The 26,854-nt window shown below is 37.7% G+C and overlaps 1 protein-coding gene across 2 annotated transcripts in view; it reads right to left on the reverse strand.

Annotated features, from left to right (window-relative positions):
- LOC126266865 (isoleucine--tRNA ligase, mitochondrial) overlaps positions 1-26,854 on the reverse strand; it is a 105,146-nt gene that overhangs the window by 72,897 nt on the left and 5,395 nt on the right. The window contains exons 1-2 of one of the 2 annotated variants that reach the window (XM_049971486.1): positions 14,237-14,534; positions 4,601-4,723 (exon numbers count right to left, since the gene is read on the reverse strand). In XM_049971486.1, coding sequence (XP_049827443.1) covers positions 4,601-4,723; positions 14,237-14,446 — 333 coding nt within the window. In that variant the 5' untranslated portion in view covers positions 14,447-14,534. Of the gene's footprint in view, positions 1-4,600; positions 4,724-14,236; positions 14,535-26,854 lie in introns of those variants that run through there. The other variant, XM_049971487.1, reaches the window with a different exon arrangement.

The raw sequence follows: 26,854 nt of genomic DNA on the forward strand, positions 1-26,854 counted from the left end.
ATGCAGCCATTTCATTTTAGCTTCCCTGCACTTCCTACTTGTTTTATTCCTCAGCAACTTGTATTTCTGTGTTCCTGAATTTCCCTGAACATTTTTGTACTTATTTCTTTCATCGATCAACTGAAGTATTTCTTCTGTTACCCAAGGGTTCTTCACAGTTAGCCTCTTTCCACCTACATTTCTCTTTCCAACTTATGTGATTGCCATTTTTAGAGATGTCCATTCCTCTTCAACTGTACTGCCTACTAAGCTGTTCCTTACTGCTGTATCTATAGCCTTAGACAACTTAAAAAGTATCTTGTCATTCCTTAGTACTTCTGTATTCCACTTCTTTGGATAATGATTCTTCCTGACTAATGTCTTAAACTTTAGCCTACTCTTCATCACTACTGCATTGTGCTCTGAATCTATATCTGCTCCCGGGTACAATTCAGCATCTGATTTCGGAATCTCTGCCTGATCATGATGTGATCAGTAAAACAAGAAATTTTGTTCTGCAATTAGCCCAAAAGCATCTAGCAATTTTGACATTATCTTCATCCACTGGATCGTAAGTGTAAATTAGCAGGGGTTTTTTTGTGGAGCAATAGATGGGAGGCAGCTGCAACTTCAGACCAAGAGACATATCAAGATAATTTAACCACATGTGACACCCTAGGTTGAGTCGGCTGCGACTTGATTACAAGTATGCACAGCTTCTTCCTGCGTATTATGAGCATTTCAATTCAATGTATTGATGTGTTTCTGGTGGCTGAACAGATCAATCCTGACACAAAACATTCGTCCACTTACATCACACAGAATAATTGGAGGAGGGCAGAGTTGTAACTGACAGAGCTTCCTTGCCTGTCACTTGGCCTCTTTGCTGCATTTTCCTTCAAAAAAAGTTGACAGCAATGGATGTCTTGTTCCTCCACAGTAAGCAGTCCACAGCACATTCTTCCCATGTTTGTATCTTTATGCCAGTTGTCCTCGTGATGTGTTTTATCTGGTCCCTGAAGCGCTACTGACTGAGCAGAGTTCACCATAATGGATTTGGCAGGGAAGCCTTGCATTACTCATGTGATGAATATGGACTAACCATCTCAGTTGTTGAGCGATGATGGTTGCCTCAATGCCGCTTAGATGTGCTTCCTCAAGAACCGCAACATGGGTAACGTGGTTCTTCCACTTAATGTTCACGATGTGTCTGCCTTTTTGCTGGGGGAAGTGTTCAAGTTTCTTGATATCATGGCAATAGAGTGTCAAAGTTTCACAGCTGTACAGCAACACAGAAGTGACAACAGCTCTGTGCACCATGAGTTTGGTATGCAGCTTTAGGTCTTTTTTTATGAAGACTCTGTCTGTTAACTGTCCAAACACTGCATGGGCAGCCCCTGTTCTTTTATCAACATCTTCACAGGTAAAGGTTTAGAAAAGATAGTTCTGACATATGACAAGTGCTCAACTTGCTCCAGCGCTGTGTCTACAATAGAGATATTGAATTAAGGGAGAGTTAATTCTGAGTACCTTCATTTTCCCCGCACTGATGATTCAACCACAGCAATCATACACAGTTTTAAAGCAGCTGACTGACAGCTGTAACTCTGGCAGTGTTAGAGGAGGAGATGAAGTGTCATTAACATACTGTAGTTCTGTCACCCAGGTAACCTGAACACGTCATTGTAAACAAAGTCTTGTCAGATTGAAGAGACTTCCATAAAAACAAAATTTAATCATCATGCCTTGGTTGTTTGCAGATTAATACAGCATGGTAGCCATGAACAGAGAAAAAGAGGGTTGGAGCAAGCACACAGCGTTGTTTCAAATCCTGACTGACTGGAAACAAACCCAGTGCAGTGTTACCATGAAGAACCTGCCCAGACAAGAAATCACGTAGAGCTTGAACCATATCCACATAGTGCTCAGGACATCCAAAGTGTCCATTACCTTCGTCATGGCAGATCTAGGCACTGAATCAAAGGATTTTTCAAGGGCATACAAAACTAAATATAGATACTACTGTTGCTCTCTGCATTTTTCATGGAGCTGTCTAGCACAAAATATCATATCCATCATGCCTCTGGAGGTTTGGAAACCACACTGAGATTCTGCCAAAATCTTATCTTGGAACCTATTTAATAGAATTCTTGAGAGAATTTTACCTGTAACTGACAACAGCAATATACGATGGTAGTTCCCACACACACTACGGTCACTTTTCTTAGGGATAGTGATGATAGTAGCATTCTTCCAGTCATCAGGTACTTCTTGAGTTTCCCAAATTAAGAGGATCAGTATAAAAAGTCTAATCTTGAAGGGTGTAGCTCTATTTTGTATCTGTTCCAGAGGAATGTTGTCAGTACCAGGAGGCTTTCTTGGTCTCAACTGATTGAGTGTTTTGATAAAGTCTCTGTATGTGGGTGGAAGTGCCATCCATGATGGCTGGGGTTGCTGAGGGACATTATATAGAACATTGAAGGCACAGTTCAGAAGCACAGAGTAATGTTCCTTCCAACGCCCTAAGTTTTCATTCTCAGTTAAAATGATGGAACTGCTAGCAGTCTTCAGTGTTCTAGATGAGGATTGAATTGGATGATATATCTCCTTCACGCCTGCATAGAAGTTTTGTAGGTCACAGCCATCAGATAGTTTTTGCAGTTCTTCAGCTTTTTGTAGCTACCAGTTATTCTTGATTTCTCTATAGATGACGGAGAACTGAGTGCTTTCCGTGACCTGCCACACTTCAAACCTCACACCATGATTTAGAATGATTAAATAATACGTTGGGTGAAACCAACAATATGCCTGTCCTGGGTCAAATCACACCAACTACACTATTTTCCTTGCACTGTATATTCAAGGACTGTATACTCTCTCCTCCACGTATGACTCAAGTATTTATGAGCCCTCAGCTATTTATTTCTTGCCATTATTTTTACGCTTATAATTAGTCTGTTCTTACACATATGCAATATGTATTGGAAGAGTGTAACATAAAATGCAGTGTATGATTCTCAATAAATGAATAATAGTCAGGACCTCTTTTGTCATCGGCAACATATGTCTTCCTTCAAGTGCAGGCCACAACATGACAATACACTGCACTTTGGAGGACTTAAGATCAAATAAGGCAGAAGTGATAGATAAAAGTTCATCAGAATTTCTAAAATCATTGAAGGAAGTAGCAACAAAATGCCTATTCACATTGGCGGGTAGAATGTACCAGACTGGCGATGTATCGTCTGACTTTCGGAAAAATATCATGGACACAGTTCCGAAGACTCCAAGAGCTGACAGGTGCGAGAATTATCGCACAGTCAGGTTAACAGCTTAAGCATTCAAATTGCTGACAAGAATAATATACAGAGGCATGGAACAGAAAATTGAGGAAGTGTTAGATGACGATCAGTTTGGTTTTAGGAAAGGTAAAGGCACCAGAGAGGCAAATCTGATGTTGCAGTCGACAATGGAAGCAAGACCAAAGAAAAATCAAGACATGTTCATAGGATTTGTCAGCATGGAAAAAGTGTTCAACAATGTAAAATTTTGCAAGATGTTCAAAATTCTAAGAAAAATATGGGTAATCTATAGGGAGAGATGGATAATATACAATATGTACAAGAACCAAGAGGGAATAATATGAGTGGAAGAAGAAAAATGAAAAGCTCAGATTAAAAAGGGTAAAGACAGGTACGTAGTCAATCTGTACTTCGAAGAAGCGATGATGAAAATAAAAGAAAGGTATCACACAACAAAATACTAAAGCACAATTAAAAAGAGTGCTAATGAAATAATCATGATTGTAATTTGGTTGTCTACCTAACAAGGGCTACAAATTACATGAGTGAAAGGTTGAAGCCTTTTGAAAAATGAAAGTTAGACAGTTACATGTCCCATAGAACATTTGAACAATTCTTTTATAAATAAGAAGTGGAACAAGTAAGTTTACAGAATATGAATGTAATATTAGTGCTAAGATTAACAAACACACTATTTTTAATCCTATTCATACAATTATACTTAAAAACTGCCCCCCCTCCCCATAAACACAGTTTTAATTTAACCTTGATTATATTTTGTTAATGTAATTCTGTCTGAATACTACTGAAATGTAATTCTCAACAACCATTTTTTTATGACTTTTTACTTTCCACAAAAAAGGATCACTATCCTAAACATTTTAAATAACTTTTGATGTTGTACACACGAATAATTTTCATATGTCTACAATAATATGAAAAATTTTTGATATCCCAATATGGACTTTCCACTGTTTAATTTTCAAATATGTTTACTCTACAAAGTGAGAAACATTAGTTTGACATTTTACAGCTATGCTGTTACAAAATTATAGTTACATGCCTGTTAGAGGTCAAGGAAGTAAATAAATAATATGACAATTAAGTAAACAATAAAATAGCATTTATTTTGGAAGAGACTGTTCTACACGTCTGCTTATTGTAATGCAAGTAAAATCAAGCAATACTTTCAGTTGCTTTACAGTTAATTAATATAAATATTTTATAAATAAATTATTTCACATGATTTACATTAGCCTTAAAATACTTTTGCTACAATGTTAAGTAAATATTTTCTCTTTCACAATTAATATCCTCACCTTGTTAATGGCATGTCCCATATGTGGTTTTCCATTGGCATATGGAGGGCCATCATGCAATATGAACTCTGGATCCTTAGTGTGTTCTCTTTGCCATGAATATAACGAGGAGAATCTGCATTTCTAAATAAAACAATATATTATGAGTATGATGAGCAAATATGATACAGAACACTGGTCATCTTCAAAAAGATAGTACCTAAAATAGTTTATACTATCAGCTGCAAATCTGAGATAACATTTTCATTGTTCAACACAATATTTGATTATTCATCTAGTTGTCAAAATTTTCTGTAGAAGAACGGAATTTTCAACACAGCAGACTAACCAAAATATACATTCTCATTATCTATGTATCTACCTATAATGTGAGACAGGTGCAGAATATAAGGTTTTAACAAGTTACTTGTACAAAAGTACCCTTAAATTGTGAAAATGGTAAATAACACAAAAAATGTTTGATGCAGCAGTGAAAGCAATATATCTTCAGGTTTTATTCCCACTTAACACTGTTAATTCTTAACATCCCTTATAGGTGGCATGCGCAAATGAATTATTCCAACAGTCATCATGGTGTTATACAACAGTGTTACTGTTCAGAGACAATTTTGGACTAAATACTGCAAGCTGCCACCTCAAAGACAAACTGTTACTAACTGGTACAATCGTTGGAGAGTGCTGACCGATCCTAATGTCCCAAATGCAGCATGCTATGTGATGTATGTCCAGTTTCAGTGAAACAATTTTACAAACAACAGCTTGTCTATGAGGTGGTGGCATATTATATTTAGACCTGGACTGTTTCTGGAGCGTAGTAGTAGATTTGGATTTGTGAAAGCATAAACAACACTGTGCTCATTCTGCATTGTTATATGACTCCATGACAACTGTTGGAATAACTTACTCATGCATGCCACCTGGTGGGAACATTGGGAACTAATAGTGTTACTCGGAAATAAAACCTTAAGGTATACAGCTTTCAGTGCTGTATCACACACTTCTGTAAGTTATTTACGCTTTTCACAATTAAAGATGACTTTTGCTTTTGTATACCTAATTTATAAACACCCTGCACTTGAAAATAACAGCAATGATTGTAGTACAGGGGATATCTCCATAAACCTGATGACACTTTAGCACACTGGGTGTGCTTCTTACGCCGTTGCAATTCTGTGATCAAAAATGTCATGTTGCTTCTATCAACAATCTAAGATACACACATTTGCCTTCCAGTGATATAAAAACTAAGCAGATTCAGAATGATGTGGGTTGCAGTAAGTACTGGGAGATGAAGAAGCTTGCACAGGATAGGGTAGCATGGAGAGCTGCATCAAACCAGTCTCAGGACTGAAGACCACAACAACAATATAAAAATTGACCAATTTCACAATTAATTCTACCTTTTTTTTCTACTTAAGATAATTGTTGCCTGTCTACACTTATTACCCAGGTCTCAAAATATGTGGAGTTTTCTTGTGTATATATAACACTAACCAAAAAGGCATTCCTGTGCTGGTAATGTGAACGGCTAAAAGCAAGGGGAAACTACAGCCATAATATTTCCCTACCGCATGCAGCTTTACTGTGTTGTTAAATGACGATGGCGTCCTCTTGGGTAAAATACTCCGGAGGTAAAAATAGTCCCCCATCTCTGGGCAATGACTACTCAAGAGGATGTCGTTATCAGGAGAAAGAAAAACTGGCATTCTATGGATCGCAGCGTGGAATGTCAGATCCCTTAACAGGGTAGGTAGGTTAGAAAATTTAAAAAGAGAAATGGATAGGTTAATGTTACATATAGTGGGAATTAGTGAAGTTCGGTGGCAGGGTTATAAATACAAAATCAAATAGGGGTAATGCTGGAGTAGGTTTAATAATGAATTTAAAAAATAGGAGTGCAGGTAAACTAGTACAAGCAGTGTAGTGAATGCATTATTGTGGCCAAGACAGACACGAAGCCCACCACAGCAGTACAGGTTTACATGCCAACTAGCTCTGCAGATGATGAAGAGATTGATGAAATGTATAATGAGATAAAAGAAATTATTCAGATAGTGAAGGGTGACGAAAATTTAATGGTCACGGGTGACTGGAATTTGTTAGTAGGAAAAGGAAGAGAAGGAAACGTAGTAAGTGAATGTGGAATGGGGGTAAGGAATGAAAGAGGAAGCTACCTGGCAGAATTTAGCATACAGCATAACTTAATCATAGCTAACATTTGGTTCAAGAATTATGAAAGAAGATTGTATACATGGAAGAGGCCTGGAGATACTGGAAGGTTTCAGATATATTATATAATGGTAAGACAGAGACTTAGGAACGAGGTTTTAAATTGTAAGACTTTTCCAGGGCCAGGTGTGGACTCTGACCACAATCTATTGGTTATGACCTGTAGATTAAAACTGAAGAAACTGCAAAAAGGTGGGAATTTGAGGAGATGGACCTGGATAAACTGAAAGAACCAGAGGTTGTAGAGAGTTTCAGGGAGAGCATTTCGGAACAATTGACAATAATGGGGGAAAGAAAAACAGTAGATCAAGAATGGGTAGCTTTGAGAGATGAAATAGTGAAGGCAGCGGAGGATCAAGTACATAAAAAGACACGGGCTAATAGAAATACTTGGGTAACAAAAGAAATATTGAATTTAATTGATAAAAGGATAAAATATAAAAATGCAGTAAATGATGCAGGCAAAAAGGAATACTGATGTCTCAAAAATGAGATCGACAGGGATGGCTATAAGGCAAATGTAAGGATGTAGAGGCATATAACACTAGGAGTAAGACAGATACTGCCTACAGGAAAATTAAATAGACCTTGGAGAAAAGAGAACCACCTGTATGGATATCAAGAGCTCAGCTGGAAACCCAGTTCTAAGCAAAGAAGGGAAAGGAGAAAGGTGGAAGGATTACGTAGATGGTCTTTACAAGGACGATGTACACTCATGCTCATAAACTAAGGATAATGTTGACACAACATTCTGGTGGGAGGTTTGCGAGTTTAAATCACCTCGGGTATGACCATTCAGTGCATTTGACCTGTGGTTGTCGCGCAGTGGTGCTGGTAGCAGTCAACATACGCAGAGGTGTGTTGGTGCATGTCAGAGTACAGTGCAGCGAGTAAGTGTGCAGACGTTTTCAGACATGCTAATGGTGACTGTGTGTTGAAAATGGCTCAAAGAACACATATTCATGACATTATGAGGGGTAGAATACTAGGGCAACTGGAGGCTGGTCAGAAACAGCAGGTCATAGCATGGGCCCTCTGTGTGCCACAAAGTGTGATCTCAAGATTACGGCAACGATTCCATCAGACACAAAACGTGTCCAGGAGCTACAGTATGGGACATCCACAATGTACAACACCAAAAGAAGACCGATATCTCACCATCAGTGACCGCAGACGGCCACAGAGTACTGCAGGTAGCCTTGCTTGGGACCTTACCATAGCCTCTAGAACAGTCGTCTCCAGTCAACTGAAAACTGAACAAACATGGTTTATTTGCCTGGAGACCTGCAAGGTGCATTCCACTGACCTCTGGTCACAGGAGAGCCCGCAAAGCCTGGTATCGACACAGTACTTGTAATTTGGAACAATGGTCCCAGGTTATGTTTACGGACGAGTTCAGGTATAGTCTGAACAGTGATTCACGTGGAGTTTTCATCTGGCATGAACCAGGAACCAGATACCAACCCCTTAATGTCCTTGAAAGTGTCCTGTATGAAGGCCATGGTTTGATAGTGTGGGGTGGGATTATGATTGGTGCACATACACCCCTGCATGTCTTTGACAGAGGAACTGTAACAGGTCTGATTTAATGGGACATCATTTTGCAGAAGTATGTCTGCTATTCCAGGGGTGCAGTGGGTCCCACATTCCTCCTGGTGGATGATAATGCAAAGCCCCACCGAGCTGCCATCATGGAGGAATACCTTGAGACAGAAGATATCAGGCGAATGGACCGGCCTGCCTGTTCTCCTAAACCGCATCGAACACATCAGGGATGCTCTCGGTCGACATATTGCTGCATGTCTTCAAACCTCTAGTACACTTTAGGAGCTCCAACAGGTACTGGTGCAAGAATGGGAGTCAATACTCCAGCAGCTGCTCAATCACCTGATCCAGAGTATGCCAACCCATTGTGCGGCCTGTGTATGTGTGCATGGTGATCATATCCCATATTGATGTCGGGGTACATGTGCAGGAAACAATGGCTTTTTGTAGCACATCTGTTCCTGTACGGTTTTCTCAATTTATCACCAACACTGTGGACTTACAGATCTGCGGTGTGTGTGTTCCCCATGTGCAGATGCAATTAGCACCAGTTTTGTGTAGTGCCACGTTGTGTGGCACCACATTCTGCAATTATCCTTAGATTTATGAGCATGAGTGTACTTGAGGACAATGTTATGGAAGTGGAAGAGCATGTAGATGAAGATGAAATGGGAGATATGATACTGCATGAAGAGTTTGACAGAGCACTGAAAGATGTAAGTTGAAACAAGGGCCCGGGAGTAAACAAAATTCCATTAGAACTACTGATAGTCTTGGGAGAGCCAGCCCTGGCAAAACTCTACCATCTGGCGAACAACATGTATGAGACAGGCGAAGTACACTCAGGCCTCAAGAAGAACATAATAATTCCAATCCAAAAGAAAGCAGGTGTCGACAGACGTGAAAATTACCAAACTATCAGTTCAATAAGCCAAGGCTGCAAAATACTAACATGAATTCTTTACTGACGAATGGAAAAACTGGTAGAAACCAACCTCGGGGAAGATCAGTTTGGATTCCATAGAAATGTTGGAACACATGGGGCAATACTGAGCCTAAGACTTATCTTAGAAGATAGATTAAGGAAAGGCAAACCTATGTTTCTAGCGTTTGTGAACTTAGAGAAAGCTTTTGACAGTGTTGCCTGGAATACTCTTTTTCAAATTCTGAAAGTGGCAGGGGTAAAATACAGGGAGCAAAAGGCTATTTACAATTTGTACAGAAACCATATAGCAGTTATAAGAGTCGCGGGTCATGAAAGGGAAGCAGTGGTTGAGAAGGGACTGAGGCAGGGTTGTAGCCTCTCCCCAATGTTATTCAATCTATATATTGAGCAAGTAGTAAAGGAAACAAAAGAAAAATTTGGAATAGGAATTAAAATCCATAGAGAAGAAATAAAAATTTTGAGATTCGCTGATCACAATGTAATTCTGTCAGAGAGAGCATAGGACCTGGAAGAGCAGCTGAACGGAATGGACAGTGTCTTGAAAGGAGGATATAAAATGAACATCAACAAAAGCAAAATGAGGATAATGGAATGTAGTAAATTAAATTGGGTGATGCTGAAGGAATTAGATTAGGAAATGAGACACTTAAAGTAGTAAATAAGTTTTGCTATTTAGGGAGTAAAATAACTGATAGTGGTCGAAATATAGAGGATATGAAATGTAGACTGGTAATGGCAAGGAAAGCACTTCTGAAGAAGAGAAATTTGTTAACATAGCGTATAGATTTAAACGTCAGGAAGTTTTTCTGAAAGTATCTGTGTGGAGTGATAAATAGTTTAGACAAAAAGAGAACAGAAGCATTCAAAATGTGGAGCACAGAAAAATGTTGAAGATTAGATGGATTGACCACGTAACTAATGAGGAGGTATTGAATAGAATTGGGGAGGAGAGAAATTTGTGGCACAACTTGACTAGACGAAGGGATCGGTTGGTAAGACATGCTCTGAGGCATCAAGGAATCACCAATTTGGTACTGGAAGACAGCATGGAGGGTCAAAATCACACAGTAGTTACTGGGATATGAAGAAGCTTGCACAGGATAAAGTAGCATGGAGAGCTGCATCAAACCAGATATCCGTGTGTGTGTGTGTGTGTGTGTGTGTGTGTGTTAGCAGGTCTCCCACTAAACGTATATTTTTTGGTGTTTAGAGAAAGGTGTGTGTGTGTGTGTGTGTGTGTGTATCTAACAGCCTTTTCAGTATCTCCAATAGCAACATGCTGGATGACTGGCTGATCTGGACTTGTAACCTTAGTCCATATGATCTTGCTATATTGTTAGTTTGAACGTCTGAAAGCAAAGAGAAACTGAATCCATTATATTTCCTGAGGGCATGCAACTCTGCTGTGTGGCTTGATTATGCATCCTCTGGGATAAAATAATCTGGAGGTAAAAAAAGTCCTGTGTTCTGACATCCAGGTGAGAACTGCTTGGTAAGAAGTTTCCACCAGAAAAATAAATCTGGTTTTCTACAGGCTGTAGAGTGGAACATCAGATTCTTAACCATTCAGGTGGATTACAGAACTTTTGCAAGAGGAATGGATATGTTGAAGATAGATATAGTGGGAAGTAGTGGAGAGTAGAGAGGACGACTAAGATTTCTGGTCAGATGAATATACAGTTATCAATGCAAACTCAAACAGGGATAACACATGAGTAGGACCAATAATGAGTAAAAAATAGGACTGCAGGTGACCTATTACCTGCATAGTGAACACATTATCATAGCCAACACAGACACAAAGCCAATAACAACCACAGTAGTACAAGTGTATATACCTAGTAGCTTTGCATATTATGATGAGACTAAATAATGTATGATGTCATAAAAATAAATTCAATTCATTAATAGAGACAAAAATTTAACCGTGACTGGGAATTAGAATTCAATAGCAGGAAAAATAAGGGAACGGAAAAACAATGGGAGAACATGAATGTGGTAAAGAAATGAAAGGGGAAGCAACCTAATAGAACGTTAGGCCTATACATAATACATTTTAAACCTACTAGAATGTTAGACCTATACATAACAACTTAATTAATTCAAACACTTTTTTTTAAATATTTGTGGATGAAATTTGTACACATGGAAAGAGACCCGCAGATACAAGAAGACTTTGGATGAATTATGTTTTGGTAAAACACAATTTGAACTGCAAACATTTCCATGGGCAGATGTATATTCTGATCATAATTTACTGCTTGTAGACTACAGCTTAAAACTGGGGAAATTGCAGAATGTAGGTAATTAAAGACAGAAGACTTCCATTGTGAATTGAAACAGCCAGTGGCAGCTGAGCATTTCAAAATAAGTATTGCGCGAAGACTGAATGAATCAGGAAAAAATAAGAAAACACTGACCATTCACAGCAGAATATGTGCATAGCTATTAAACACACAGTTGTGAGCAGTGGTTTTCCCTACAGGAAGACCCTTAAAAATTCAGTTTACTTCAGTATCAATAGTATTAAAAACCTATGTTAAAGAGTGTTTATTTCAAACAGCTCTGCTATCTTGCAGAGCAGATGTTCCAACAGTAAATCATAGGTGTAAATATTAACTTTAGAAACATAAGGTCAGGGACCTAGAAGTTACTTGAAAAACTTTAACATGTTATTTCGTGAGAGTTTCTAGTCTTTGTTAGTCTCCGCCTTGCTACATTAAAATCCTGTGTGCTACTAGTGCCGTGATGGCATATGTTAACCGGGTATCAGGTCCACTTAAGTGGTTGTCAACAAAAAGTAATGGCGCACAGATATGTGGATCTATAACTGTCAGTTACTTCAGTTCAAAAAAGGAGACAGAAGTTTTTCTTAGAACTGAATTTGCTCATTATCCAGTTAACTTTTTCTTAGAACTAATTTCAGAATTTCACTGACATAACAGCCTTGGCCCTATATCATTATTCTGTAGATGGTGTGTAACTTCTCTGCCTAACAGGCATATGTATCAATTCAGTATCAGTCTGAAGAAAACTACAGTAGGTAATGGATACTGGCTAGTAGCAAGAGTACACAGAGCCATATCTTGTGAAATACCACAACTACTGATCACAAGCTTTTACTTGGCCCCTGAGCAGTGGGTACTATGATGGAAGCTTGCAATCTGCTCTTAGCACATTGGCTACTGAGACAAGCCCTGACTTGTCCTCCCAGAGCAAGCAGCTCATGGCAGAATTGATTGTTGATGGTTAAGTCATTAAAAGCACCAGCTACAGCGTCTTAGCTCATATTTTTGTAAAATAATATTAACAACCACTATGCACAACACCGCAATGGATCAACACTATATTCTCAATGGTTATTTATTGTTATGGCACACAATAGTGTCACACAGCTAAAGTTGGCAACGAGCGTAAACACTCCATAGCAGTGTGATGTCAGTCCACTTCCACCAATCATAGAGGAGCCAGGATGAAGTGTGTGACCAATTCCATCATTCTCTATGCTCTATGAAACTAACTGCCCCCCACCCCCACCACTATGGATTCTTGGCATATTCTTGATTACCACAACATAGTAGCAATGTTTCACAGATTATTGTAAAGGTCAAATGATATAACAGACTGCACAAAACTATCGTGCAGATTGCAAAAGTGTGCTCATAAAGGACAATATGTTGAACATGTTTTTGAGGTCTGGTAACCTCCTTAAAAATGAATAAGGACAAAGGAATGAAAGAAATCACTAAAAATACATATGATACATTGGTAGTGCAATATTATGAGAGCATTCCAATGGTGAGCTGGAACGAATTAGACGAAATTCAGCACAAAATTGTATCTTTGGTACTGAATGAGAAACTTTGGGAACATCCATTACATGAAATATTTCCAAAATAAACAACTACCTGTAGACACCTAGGACTTTACTTGGATGAGAAATGGCTTTAAGAGGATCCTAAACTGAATATACTGTACAGCCAACAGGCTAATGTACAAATTAACCATGGTCAACTATGTGAAATACAAACTACACTTGTGAGCAGTTCAAATTTACCACAGATCACTCTACCAAATGACAATCACTTGGAAAAGAAACTTGTATCTAATGAAGGTTATGATATAAATATTCCCACTGGTGGGCCATTATCACATTTTTCAAACACAGTTTTAATGCTTCAGTAATATTTTTTATCGTGTTATAGTATCTGGAATTATCAGCTAAAGTGTGATATTGGCCCAACTCTTAAATCTTAGTTGTGGCGACATATTGATCTGTAGTGCAGCCCAGGCTAGGTTACAGTGGAAGGTCACAATTTGGTTGTGAATTGGCAAATTCAATGCATGTGAAAGCAGAAAATCTGGTTGAAGTAACAAACTGACCAGTAGTGAAGACTAACATTTATATATGCATCATATCGGTAACTTGCAAACACTTCCTTAATTCCATCCACCACTATGGCAGCAAAATGTGAGAATCCCAGAAAGTTAAATTGTAGTTCGAGCAAATGATTTATTCCTACCGTGACGTTCCCAGGCCACCCACAACTAAGATAAATGTTGTTCAGCATCTTTTAACATGTCAAGTACAATTAACAACAGCTGCAATTCCAAACAAACGACATAGCTTGTCTTCTTACGAAACGTGATCCATGCGATAGTATGAAACATGACTTTAGGCGTATCTAAATAATGTCTTTTGTAGTCTAGCCTAATTGACACAAATATAACAGAAAAATAATTAAGTGCGCAATACGGATACAACATTTTCAGGTGAGTCTAGACGAAGGAAGAATTCACCGGTACGAACATTACAACATGGCTGTTTCTCCAAGCAAGAACAACTGAGAAACATTTGAAGTATATAGCTAATGATAAGCCTCTTTTTAACGTTTATAAGGCAATATGTATCGTACTTCGTAAATAAACCTGTCTCGCTCAGCTCTTTTTCTGCCTTCTATCCTTGCTGGAAACTTAGTGTTAGGAAGGTTCACTGTGTCCGAATACTTCTTTCTAACAGCCTTTCCTTCATGTTTGGCGCTTGTATCTGAAGAACTGTAACGGTTCAACTTCTTGAAACAACGATAATGCACTGGCCTCCTCACTAAATAATTAAATCCAGTCATATTGATGCATAGCACATCACAAAACCAAAATATTTACATTTGGATTTGAATTACACTTGACAAAGACTTTAAAAGAAAGACACATACACATTTATACCATAGAGTTTCCAGAACATTTAACCTCCTTGGTCTCTATTTTCATCTTTGATATACTGTGATACTCGATGTTTGAACCGATATTGTACAGAAATCACCAACTTCAGTTGCATACACATTAATTATACCCAGTTTTACACACAATGTAATTTTTTGGCGTTTCATAATAATGGAATCATTCCAATCTTGGCTATATTAGTGAATCATTCTCGTGCACACGCGATAACCAAATAATAAATTCAGTTACTACAGAATAGCACAGCTTGTTTTTAAATGTACGATAACACTTGCGATCCACATGACTGGTATGATATTACATCCTGAAGACTCTGGCTTGTGCAACGTGAACCGAAATTATATTCTTACGTATTTGCAGCTATATTTTAATTTGTAAACAATAAATTTTGCATAAATTTAGGCACTATTTTTGGAGCAGATACACGTCACGAAAAGCACAATCATTTTTTCGTCTCGAACCGTATAGAGTACTATATTGCAGTCTCATGCAGAAACGAAAATACGTACCGTAATCTCTGATGAAGTGATATAATGGGATGAACTGAGACAAAATGCAAGTTTTGTTATAACTCTGTATTAGCAATACAAAGTAAATGTTGGCGACAATGATGTTTCTCTGACCATTTAGGTCTATTCCATGGAGGTAGAATAAGGGGAGATGGCGCTACAGACTTACGCTGTACGTCGTTTTGAAGCCAGTAGGCGGGGCCTGCCGCCATCTTGGATCCCCCAAAACATTAGCAGACGAGTGTCTACAACTGCTTCTCGTTTGTCATTTCTGTCTGTGTTCACGCGATATTTGTTTTATATAGTTAATGTTGCACTGTTTTAGTGAACAACACAGCATAAGGTACGCAACTTCAAACGTTTTTCTGGTCTTAAATGCGTTTTCGATGCAGTAATACGACACGAAAATATGACGCTTCTGGCCTCAGTACTTTAACTCCTTTTTAATTACACTTCGAATAACCGAGAAGAGAAGTATGTGCTATGAAAAGCGTGCTTTCGTAATCCATTTCTATTCACTTTCATTGTGTTTGTGTCGATAATTGATAAAGCCAGAACTCCAAAAGCAATGATTGATAGTTTAGAGGCACCGATTTGTATTCGTTGCATTTTCAAGTCAAATGCAAATTTTAAATGTTCAAGTTGGCAAGAAACTTACCTTATTTCCATTGGTGTCCCTTAGATGTACGCAGGGATGATACAAACAAGCCAGTTCTCACGTCAACAAAGTGAAAGGTTCGTTAAATTACGAAGGAAGAGAACTGAATTTAAGATTGTCAGGCCCATTGTAGTTTACGCATCTGCTTTGTCTTTAAATTGTACCTACGAAGTGACATTCAGTGCGGCAAATGACAGCAATTTACGGGGTAACATGAAAACACAGTGATTAATGTAATGATCTAAATAGCCTGGATTTAGATAGGGAACTTTGCTTTGACAAATATGTAACCCACTAAGTACTTATAATTTAACCACTGTAACAGGTGTGCCACACATTTTACTGAAGATTTAACTAACTACTTGTAGTTACATTACTTTTGTATTTAGTCACTGCATTTTAAAACATTAGTCTCCATTTCCAGGATATTTCTTGCCAGGGCTTTTCAGTTACTTGGGAATAACCAAACAATGAAAGCCAAGTGTATCGCTCATCTCCAGAGAGCTCTTCGTGTTGGATTGATCGGAAATCTGATTTGTTTAAACTTTAGACTACAATCAGAATGATTAGTACACCCGTAAGCAACGCAGGCCGGCATTTTTTATCAAAACACTTCACGACTACACGGAATCTAACCACCAGAAGCGAATGTTTTGAGGTAGCTAATATGGCGGATCTTCACTTGGGTCGGCTTCAAGTTTGTGACGTCATGACAACTCCTCTAATTTTTACCTCCATGGTCTATTCTAAAGCTGTGACAGTCTACTGTTTTTTCCCACCAATTTTGCTGCTCAGTTGTATTATTTACTCTGACAGATTATATTGTGCTTTTTTTTCCTAAAGTACTGGAAACTTTACTCAACTAACACATATCCTGCATTTGAATAAAGCTGAAGTTCTTGTTAAAGATAAGGAATACATCTAAGATCATTAACTTGCTATTGTTATTACACATTTTAAAAAAGTTTCTTTAAAACTTTAAAAAGCCTGGGGTGAAGTGGCACATGTATCATTTCACTCGATTGAAACTAAATTCTACAAATTCAATGTTTTTAATTGTTTTGGCTAGAGAAAAATGCCTAAATTACAAGAGGCAAAAGAGACAAAACCGTCGAATCAGTAGTACAATGATGCTGATTTAGGTAAAGCTGTGAATGAAGTAAAAAGCGGAAAATTAACTTGGTGTGCTGCTCCAGAAAAGTATCACATAGATGAAAATATATCGAAAATGCAAAAACATCCATCAAAATTCTCACACTGGGCAGACAATTTTGAGTTCTGTGGAAAAGTCTGTTTTGAAAAGTAGGTCCTATTAATTTGCTGCGCTAAAGTACAGTAAAGTACCAGTTTAATTCTAAGTTATTAAACAGTTACTGTAGATAATTACAGTACCAGTATCGACACTGTAGATACAATGTTTAGGCAGAATCCAACTAGGCCAAGTATCCTATACTATAATTAAATTACCTAATAACACAAACATACTATGCTATTTAAGCATTTTACATTTTCAAATAAAATCATTCTTCTCAGAGAATGGCGTTTTACATTAACATACATGTATTTGCGTACTGTTGTTAAAGGATATTTGGAAAAGCAAGGGCAGGATTGTAAAGAATTTCAAAAATAATTTACCAGGTGAAGAGTGGGTCATTTCCTTTCTTACAAGGCACAAAGAGCAACTTATCTCAAGAATGAGCCAAAATATAAAAAGGGCCAGAGCAGGTATTTTTGCACAAACAATAAATGATTATTTTGGTACTTTTGAAGAAACAGTTAGTGGTGTAGAGTCCTACAGTATCGTAAACTATGGTGAGACAAATTTGACATACGATCTGGAAATCAAAAAAATTATTTGAAGAAGGATCAAAAGCACCATGAAAAAGTAAATGACATTGCAAAATAACCAACAAGCTTGATGTTTGCTTGCAGTAGTGATGGTAAATTGCTAGCAAATTACATTGTTTAAAAAGCTTAAAATTTGTATGATTCATAGCACATAGGTGGGTCGAAGTTCACACTTTACAGGTGTACAACGGATGGCTGGTTTGACCAAAAACGTTTTGAGAACTTGTATTTTACAATAGCTTTGCCTTATCTGCAGAAACAGCCCCAACCAAGTGTTCTCATTGGCAACAACTAGTCAAACACTTTTTCTGAAGGTGGTTTGACATCTTGGAGACAATGGAATCACATTTATGATGCTGCCCAAACACTCAACTCATCTGGCCTTTTTTAAACATTTGGAAAGTAAGTGAAGGTCTCTGCTCCAAATGTGGAGAAACCAGGGTAACTAGAGCTCTCTGCTCTAAGATACACTTTCCACCTATGTTGAAGAAACTCATTGAAAAATGGGCATTGTTCCACTATATCACCAGGAAATTCTGAATCTGCTGCCTAACAAAGGAGTGAACTCAAATCCTGTTGGTATTGAAGAAAAAATTGATGAATCTGTTAAAGGCCTGCTTTGGGAGCTATGCTATGGGAAAGAAACACTGAGACAAATAACCAGGCAGATGGAAAAGCTCCACATTGCACCAAGAAGAAGTGTCAAGAATGTTGGGGAATATGAACCAGAATCAGAAGAGTTAGAAACGCCCCATGCAACAATGATGAGAATGAGGAATACTATATGGCTGCCTCAGAAGAAAGTGAGAAAGAAACTGATGTAGTTGAGCCAATCACAGATGTTGATTATGTGACCCTCACTGTAGGAAACTTTTCACTTGTAAAACTAAAATACCAAATAACAAAATCGAGAAGTTTGCAAGTCTCAGGTGTGTCACAAACCAGCAGTGCTAGTAATAAGGTTATAGAAGAAAGGTGTTCCAAAACATTAGAGATGCCAAAGAGACGGTTTTGTATGGCCAGAAATCAAGGAGTCAGGTGTTGTATGTCCTCATGAAGTTATTGCATATTTCCCAAAGCCAGCGACTCTTCACTATGGTTGCCTTCAATTTCCAAAAAAAAATGTTTTTATATTTTTTTGTGAATAAATAGTTTTTTTAGAAACATGCTGTGTATCTCAGTTCACCCCAACACTGTCAGAACCCCTTAACAGAGGTGAAGTGATAAAAAGGGTTTTTGAAAAAAAAAGGTAAAAAATACAAAATTGAAAAGGATTGTATGGACAGATACTCCTAACATAGACCTAATAAGTCACTGGTATAAACATTTTTTTTTAAATTAAATGTGTGAATACATTTTTAATTTGCAAACTGTATCACTTCACCCATCTTACAGAACTAGTTACTTTTTCAGCTGAACGTTTTTCAGTATTTGGAAGATTCTTATTTGTTCTAAATAAGTCTTTGATAACTCAGCTCTAAACACCTACTTAAGCCACATTTTTATTTACCTTTGAAGTAATGTCTATCATTCTGCACAGTTTGGAAGTCTGTTTCGTAAAATGCGAGTGGCATTTATAGGTATCATGTTAGCCAAATGAAGTTGTCTCACACATATATGACATTTCTAATCCCTATATTACAAGTATGTATGTGTGCATGTATGTCTGTTCAACAAAACAGCATTGATAATTTTCATCCACATGGCTGTTTCAAATACGTAAAGCAATGGAACAGTAGATAAATTTTGTTCTATGAATAATTTTTTATAGAAAAATCTTGGTGGCATATTTTCTACACATGCTATATGCATCTATCGTAAAATTTAACTGTCCAGATCAGTGATAACTGAGCCAATAAGTTGAAGATAGATATCATTTTATTTAGCTCTTTTACAACTGGCACCCTCTTACTTTGAAAAATGTTAAGAGTTTCACATACTCAGCTCACAGCCTACACAAACGAACAGACACATAGGGTGTAGAACAGTAGCTACTACCAGTCACAATAGAAGGTGATTTTATTTAACACACAACTAGTTTCCAGATTCTGAAATCTTCATGTGGCTTACATGAATTTACACGTTTTTGTTCTCAACATTGTGGATCACTGATTAAATGAAAAGTAAATAATGTGTTGGTGGCTAAATAGACACAAATGAAATAATTTGTAGTCGCTAAATTGACTACTCTCTAGAGTTAAGGAAATTTAAAAAACAACTGTTTATTGTTATTCAAGTAGAGGACATAAATAATGTAGCAATAATTGATTCTGAAGTCAAATTTGCTTCAGTGTCGACAGCCTTTCCACAAGGATTTATGAAAAGAAAATGGTGCATACATTACCAGTCACTACATGTGGAATATAAGGTACTGCAAGAATGTGAAGTAAGACTGTAAAACCACAGGCCAGTCTCACAATAAGACTTAAGGGACAAGCATGTAAAACACACACCCCCTTGTTATTTACAGCTTAGTAGCTGATAGTAGACTTCCCTGCAGTAAAATTTGTCCTACGACTGGCCAGCCACATCATAGAGGCAGACTTACTAACTATAGCTAATGCCAGATGCAGTTGTGTACCAGGATACAGGTAATGACAATGGGGACCAAAACTGGAGGCAATCGTTTTTGCACTGTAGACACTTTGCCTGTCAATGATTTAACCATGGCCATTACAAAGGGGCTTATTGCATTGAGACACAGTAATAATAAGCAGAATGTCAATCTGAAAGACATTCTAACCATTTAAATTTATGTTTTTAATAAAAAGACTGCCATAATAAATTGTTATGAGAGCAAATTCGATGCAGTGCAGCCAAAAAGTTCAATCCGCCATCCCACTCTATCTTTCTGGCAAAGAATACACTCTGTCTAAGGAAATAAAACAAATGCTGAAATATGAGAAGTATCTTGCATTGTAAATAAATATTTTTGTGCAATTTATGGACTACCACAAACCAGTGTACAACATAATTGTGTTTTTTCATGTTTTTGTTTTTAATGTGTAATATGCAGTTTATTGGACAGGCACCCACAGATAAATTTATAGATGTTCATTAAAATCTACTATAGGCATTGTAAATCTTTTATTAAAGACAAGTTTTGTAATTTAAATTGCATCATCAGGTGCAAATCTGAAGAAAAAGCAAATGTAGACTATAAACAGTATTGTGCAAAGACAGTGTCACAGAGATTATAAGAGATTTACAGACTGATCCTAATAATTTTTTTTAAATCTGGGTAATTTCCCAAAAGTGATAATCATTAATTAAACATGATGTTGAAAATGGATTCTATGAAATAATCGAACAAGAGGAAAGGTTGGAAAAACGCCAGAAAGAAGGGGAAGGGATGGAAAAGACAAAGTGTAGAACAAATAGCACCTCAACTGAAGCTGCACAAAAAAAGGAGTGCTGCAACTGTCAACCACGATCTAGCATGGTATCAAGATATAGGCCCTGAGCAAAATGGTACATGTGCAGAAGCATACATAAGGAAACAGAAACTGGGCATGCAAAAATAAGCAGGTTGAAAAGATAGCAAATGTCAAGCGAATAAGGAAAAAAAGCCTAGATCCTGTGTGCTATATTTATAACCATAACATTGGTAATAAAATATTTTAAGGATTCTTTTTTCAAAAAGGGGAATATCCCTAGTAAAGGTACCAAGGTAAGGCAGGTAAGGACGAGAGGGCAAACGAATGACACTTTTCCCTTAAGTAATCAAAGTTAGACAAAATGGCTTTATGCCTTAATTCAGTTTGAGAATTAAGTATCTGATCTGAAGATTTTTCTAGTACAGAAAAAAATTCCAGCCTTTCCAAGATATTAGAAACGTTACTCTTGCATTCTGTATGTGAAATTGTAACACCAGATGTAATAAAAGAAACTGAGTGACCTGTTTCAGATGAACGTGAACTCAAGGTAGACATGGAAGCTGAACCAGAAATACGTTCCTTAAACCTAACTTCTAAGGATATTCCAGTCTGGCATGTATACTTAGATTGTGTATCATCACAGGTGATGTTGTAAATAACTGACATCTTGAGGCTCCCGTTCTGTCCTCTGTCGTGTTTGATTTCCAGCCCATTATTTCTAGGAATGAAATGTACTGGGATATTATCTTTTGTAGCCAACTGTATATCCAACCTATTTGAAACTGTTCTGTAGCATGGAATCCTATGATAAGAAACGATCCTAGGGTCATTTTCCTGTATTGGGAGTAATGTAGGTTAAATATCCTGTTGACTCTGGGCCAGAGTAGACTTATGGCTCTTTTTCCTTTTCTTTTTTAAAAGGCTCTTTCTAATATCCGATACAAAATCAACTTAGTGCCTATTAGAATGTGCTATTACCTGGATGAGCCTATATCTACATTCATAACTACTTTAGACAGTAATGTGTTATGTACTCTACGAAGTATTGGCTGAAAAGCTCTCATTTTATACTTTGGAATGTGGGAGGAAGAGATGTGGGTGGCCAAATCCGTGGTTGCTGGTTTGCTATGAATGTCGTACTGAAAGGAATTCCCTGAAATAGTGACTCACATGTCTAAAAATCTTAAATCCTATATACACTATGTTATATTGTGAATTTTACAATCTCATTGAAACAACTAAGACGATGGAAAAAGTCGTAACACTCCAGGGTGAATACTTACATCGAAGAAAGTTGGCATCGACATAGAGTGACCAAAGCACGACTCTATTATAGTTCACAGGTCACTCGCTGATGTCAATAGTAATAAAATAGTGCACACGTTACTCACTGGAAATATAATGCTCTATGTTAGTCTTAAAAAAGTCTGCAAAGAAAACGACAAAGGGGAATCCACAGAAAGGCAATGAGTCTGAATGTAGACATCAACACTAAATTTGAAATAGCTGAAATTTAAAACTAAATCCAGGAGTGTGAGACATCCTCCACTTCCTCTAGTGGCCTGCCACTATGATGCTTCAAACTGTCACTGACAATATTTTGACCAGATCCACAGGGATACTGTAATACATGTTTGAGACAACTAATGAGACCACAGATGTACCTGGGAGCCTGTAGATCACGAAGTTGGCTAATTAATTCTCCTCTATTAGAGATAGTAGGTTGAAGTGGCTGTTTGAAATTCTATCTTTTAGATACTGTAAGAGCACTCATAATAAAAGAAGGTAATCTGTTACACTAATATGGCCTGAAAGACTTAATGCTTACTGTAAAACAGTGAGGGTATATCAAATAAGTGTTAATTAAATCCGTTTTTGCATAGTACTGGCCCACTGATTATTTTCCCAGTAGCTCTTTCATATGCATACATCCTTTTACATCTACATCTATATCTACATGACTACTCTGCAATTCACATTTAAGTGCTCGGCAGAGGGTTCATCGAACCACAATCATACTATCTCTCTACTATTCCACTCCCTAACAGCGCGAGGGAAAAACAAACACCTACACCTTTATGTTCGAGCTCTGATTTCTCTTATTTTATTTTGATTATCATTCCTACCTATGTAGGTTGGGCTCAACAAAATATTTTCGCATTCGGAAGAGAAAGTTGGTAACTGAAATTTTGTAAAAAGATCTCGCTGCGACGAAAATGTCTTTGCTGTAATGACTTCCATCCCAATTCGCGTATCATATCTGCCAAACTCTCTCCCCTATTACGTGATAATACAAAACGAGCTGCTCTTTTTTTTGCACCCTTTCGATGTCCTCCGTCAATCCCACCTGGTAAGGATCCCACACCGTGCAGCAATATTCTAACAGAGGACGAACGAGTGTAGTGTAAGCTGTCTCTTTAGTGGACTTGTTGCATCTTCTAAGTGTCCTGCCAATGAAACGCAACCTTTGGCTCGCCTACCCCACAATATTATCTATGTGGTCTTTCCAACTGAAGTTGTTCGTAATTTTAACACCCAGGTACTTAGTTGAATTGACAGCCTTGAGAATTGTACTATTTATCGAGTAATCGAATTCCAACGGATTTCTTTTGGAACTCATGTGGATCACCTCACACTTTGAGTTATTTAGCGTCAACTGCCACCTGCCACACCATACAGCAATCTTTTCTAAATCGCTTTGCAACTGATACTGGTCTTCGGATGACCTTACTAGATAGTAAATTACAGCATCATCTGTGAACAACCTAAGAGAACTGTACAGATTGTCACCCAGGTCATTTATATAGATCAGGAACAGTAGAGGTCCCAGGACGCTTCCCTGGGGAACACCTGATATCACTTCAGTTTTACTCGATGATTTGCTGTCTATTACTACGAACTGCGACCTTCCTGACAGGAAATCACGAATCCAGTCGCACAACTGAGACGATACCCCATAGGCCTACAGCTTGATTAGAAGTCGCTTGTGAGGAACGGTGTCAAAAGCTTTCCAGAAATCTAGAAATACGGAATCAACTTGAGATCCCCTGTCGATAGCGGCCATTACTTCGTGCGAATAAAGAGCTAGCTGCGTTGCACAAGAGCGATGTTTTCTGAAGCCATGCTGATTACGTATCAATAGATCGTTCCCTTCGAGGTGATTCATAATGTCTGAATACAGAATATGCTCCAAAACCCTACTGCAAACCGACGTCAATGATATAAGTCTGTAGTTAGATGGATTACTCCTACTACCCCTTAAACACTGGTGTGACCTGTGCAATTTTCCAATCTGTAGGTACAGATCTATCGGTGAGCGAGCGGTTGTATATGAGTGCTAAGCAGGGAGCTATTGTATCAGAGTAATCTGAAAGGAACCTAATCGGTATACAATCTGGACCGTATCAAGCGATTTGAGTTGCTTCACAACCCCTAAGGTATGTACTTCTAAGAAACTCATGCTAGCAGATGTTCGTGTTTCAAATTCTGGAATATTCCATTCGTCTTCCCTGGTGAAGGAATTTCGGAAAACTGCCTTCAATAACTCCACTGTAGTGGCACAGTCGTCGGTAACAGTACCATCGGCACTGCGCAGCGAAGGTATTGACTGCGTCTTGCCGCTTGTGTACTTTATATATGACCAGAATTTCTTCGGATTTTCTACCAAGTTTCGAGACAATGTTTCGTTGTGGAACCTATTAAAGGCATCTCGCATCGAAGTCCGTGGCAAATTTCGCGCGTCTCTAAATCTTAGCCAATCTTCGGGAGTTCGAAATGTGTACACCAGTTATCATCAGATACTTAAGTTAACCTCTGCTGAGGGTGGCTAGCACTTGGCTGGGTGGCTGTCCGAATCTTCCAAGCACTATTGGCAAGTGGGGTGCACTCAGCCCTTCTGAGGCCTACTGAGGTGCCACTTGTTTTTGCACTATACTCATTATTAACAGCTGCTTTAAAATTGCCATAAATATGAATTGTATCATTAGTTCTTTTTAATTACAAACATAAGTGATGCCCATTGGCTGTTTGTGATTGGAGTCAAAACACATAATATCTCTAAATGATCTACGTCTGCTCTAATATTTCCCTCTTAGTAAAAGGCTCTGCTCCAGCCCAGGACAAATGCAGTTTAGTGTTAGGTTTTAATTATAAGTGTACTTCAGAATGTTTGTGCATTACTCATATTACATTTAGTGTATTCCTTAAATAAGAGTCCAAATCACTAAATGGAATACTAGAAAAGCATATAAAAATAAATTTTATATTTGAAATCGGAACCAGTAAAATATAAAAATAAAATGTTATTTGCTACTGGTGAAGATACTAGAAAAATCGAAATGTATTTATGTGTTACATTCATATGTGACCTTACAAACCAACAGGTCGATCACTATATGGTAGAAGTTGATGTTTAGTGGCCTCGGATGATGATGAGCTAATAAACTACTATATTTCAGCATTACCTTGAGATACAAATGCTTCAGTATCCATTTCGGAATCCATGTCTACACTGCTGATGACCAGTAAGATCATGACTTTCAGTGGAGTTTTAGTATTGACTGAGGGCACCAGCTTGATGCTGACCAGTGCAACACAGCTCTATGGGGAAGGATGTGTGTGGTTTGACAGAGAACAGACACATTCCACGTTTGTTGCAGGCAAAACACACAGATCGCCAAGCAAGATATATGTTTCCTGTAGAGGGCTAAAACACAGATCCGATTCTATTAGACGCCAAAGGGTTGAAATGTGGCAATGGTGCGTTAAGGCCTACATAACTGCTGCGCTTGTGTGGCCGTGAATAGAATGTTTGTTTATGTACTTTTTCATTGACTGCTTAGCCCGACTTTAAGTGAAATTGTGCCATACTGGACTCTGCGAAAATTACATAAATAGCCATAACTACAGGCAAAGACCAAACACAATTTTAACATGGTAAAAATTCTGTGTAGTTTGGAGCATTTTTAACAGTTAACATTTATTTATTTATTTATTTTTACACATATGTGTGCAGCTGTGCTATCTGAACGACTTTCGGCAATGTAATCAGAAGAAAGTTCTACACAGATCTTTAAAATAATGTTTTGCATTCATAAATTTAATATGTAAATCTTATCCTAAGTGATTATGTGTTAATATTATGAATATTTGCATACATTCATCTCAATTCATAGACTGAATTTCATGATGCCCAGGTGTTCCTACTAACCAGTCGATTGAAATTCTCAGTTGTTGTTATTATTACACAAAAGTACTTTGATTTAAGGTGTTAACAATTAATGCATCATTGTATTTGCAGATGCCAGAAAATATTGTGCTACTAGTTGCAAGAGCAATTACAAATCCAGCATGGAAGAGGGTTATATCTTAGTGCTTAATGTCTTTACTGAAGAGCATAACAGAAAACACTGGAAGAAAGGCATCTCCAGAAGTGACTGGAATCCACCCTACACAAGTGTTAATTGCGTTAAACAGTATGACTAACATGATGCATCAAGAGTGGAAGTTTATGACGACTCTTATGGGGGCTGTTCTGAGAGAGGCCACTGCTTTTATCAGAAGCTGTGTCAAAATTATTCCCTGGATTACCATCGTATTTAAATAAGATTCAGCCTTCAACAAGATGTAATCCAGAAATCAGAAGGAAGCATGCACACAAATAAGTGGAGAAAAAGAATAAAGCCTGGTTAAAGGAGGATATTATTCTAAATTTTCAATGTTCTTATGCTGAGTAACAGTGTAAGAAAGTATAGTGTTAGAGTTAAGAAAAAATTCTTTTATACTGCAATTTTTTTTGAAGACATACATCAGGAGATTACTGACAAACACATTTGAAATGTAAGTGTGAATGGTTTCATTCTGTAATATGAAGAACTCAGTTTCCACATTGTTTTGTATAATGGG

Source organism: Schistocerca gregaria, chromosome 4, assembly GCF_023897955.1.
Source record: "Schistocerca gregaria isolate iqSchGreg1 chromosome 4, iqSchGreg1.2, whole genome shotgun sequence".
In the NCBI taxonomy this organism is placed as follows: Eukaryota; Metazoa; Arthropoda; class Insecta; order Orthoptera; family Acrididae; genus Schistocerca; species Schistocerca gregaria.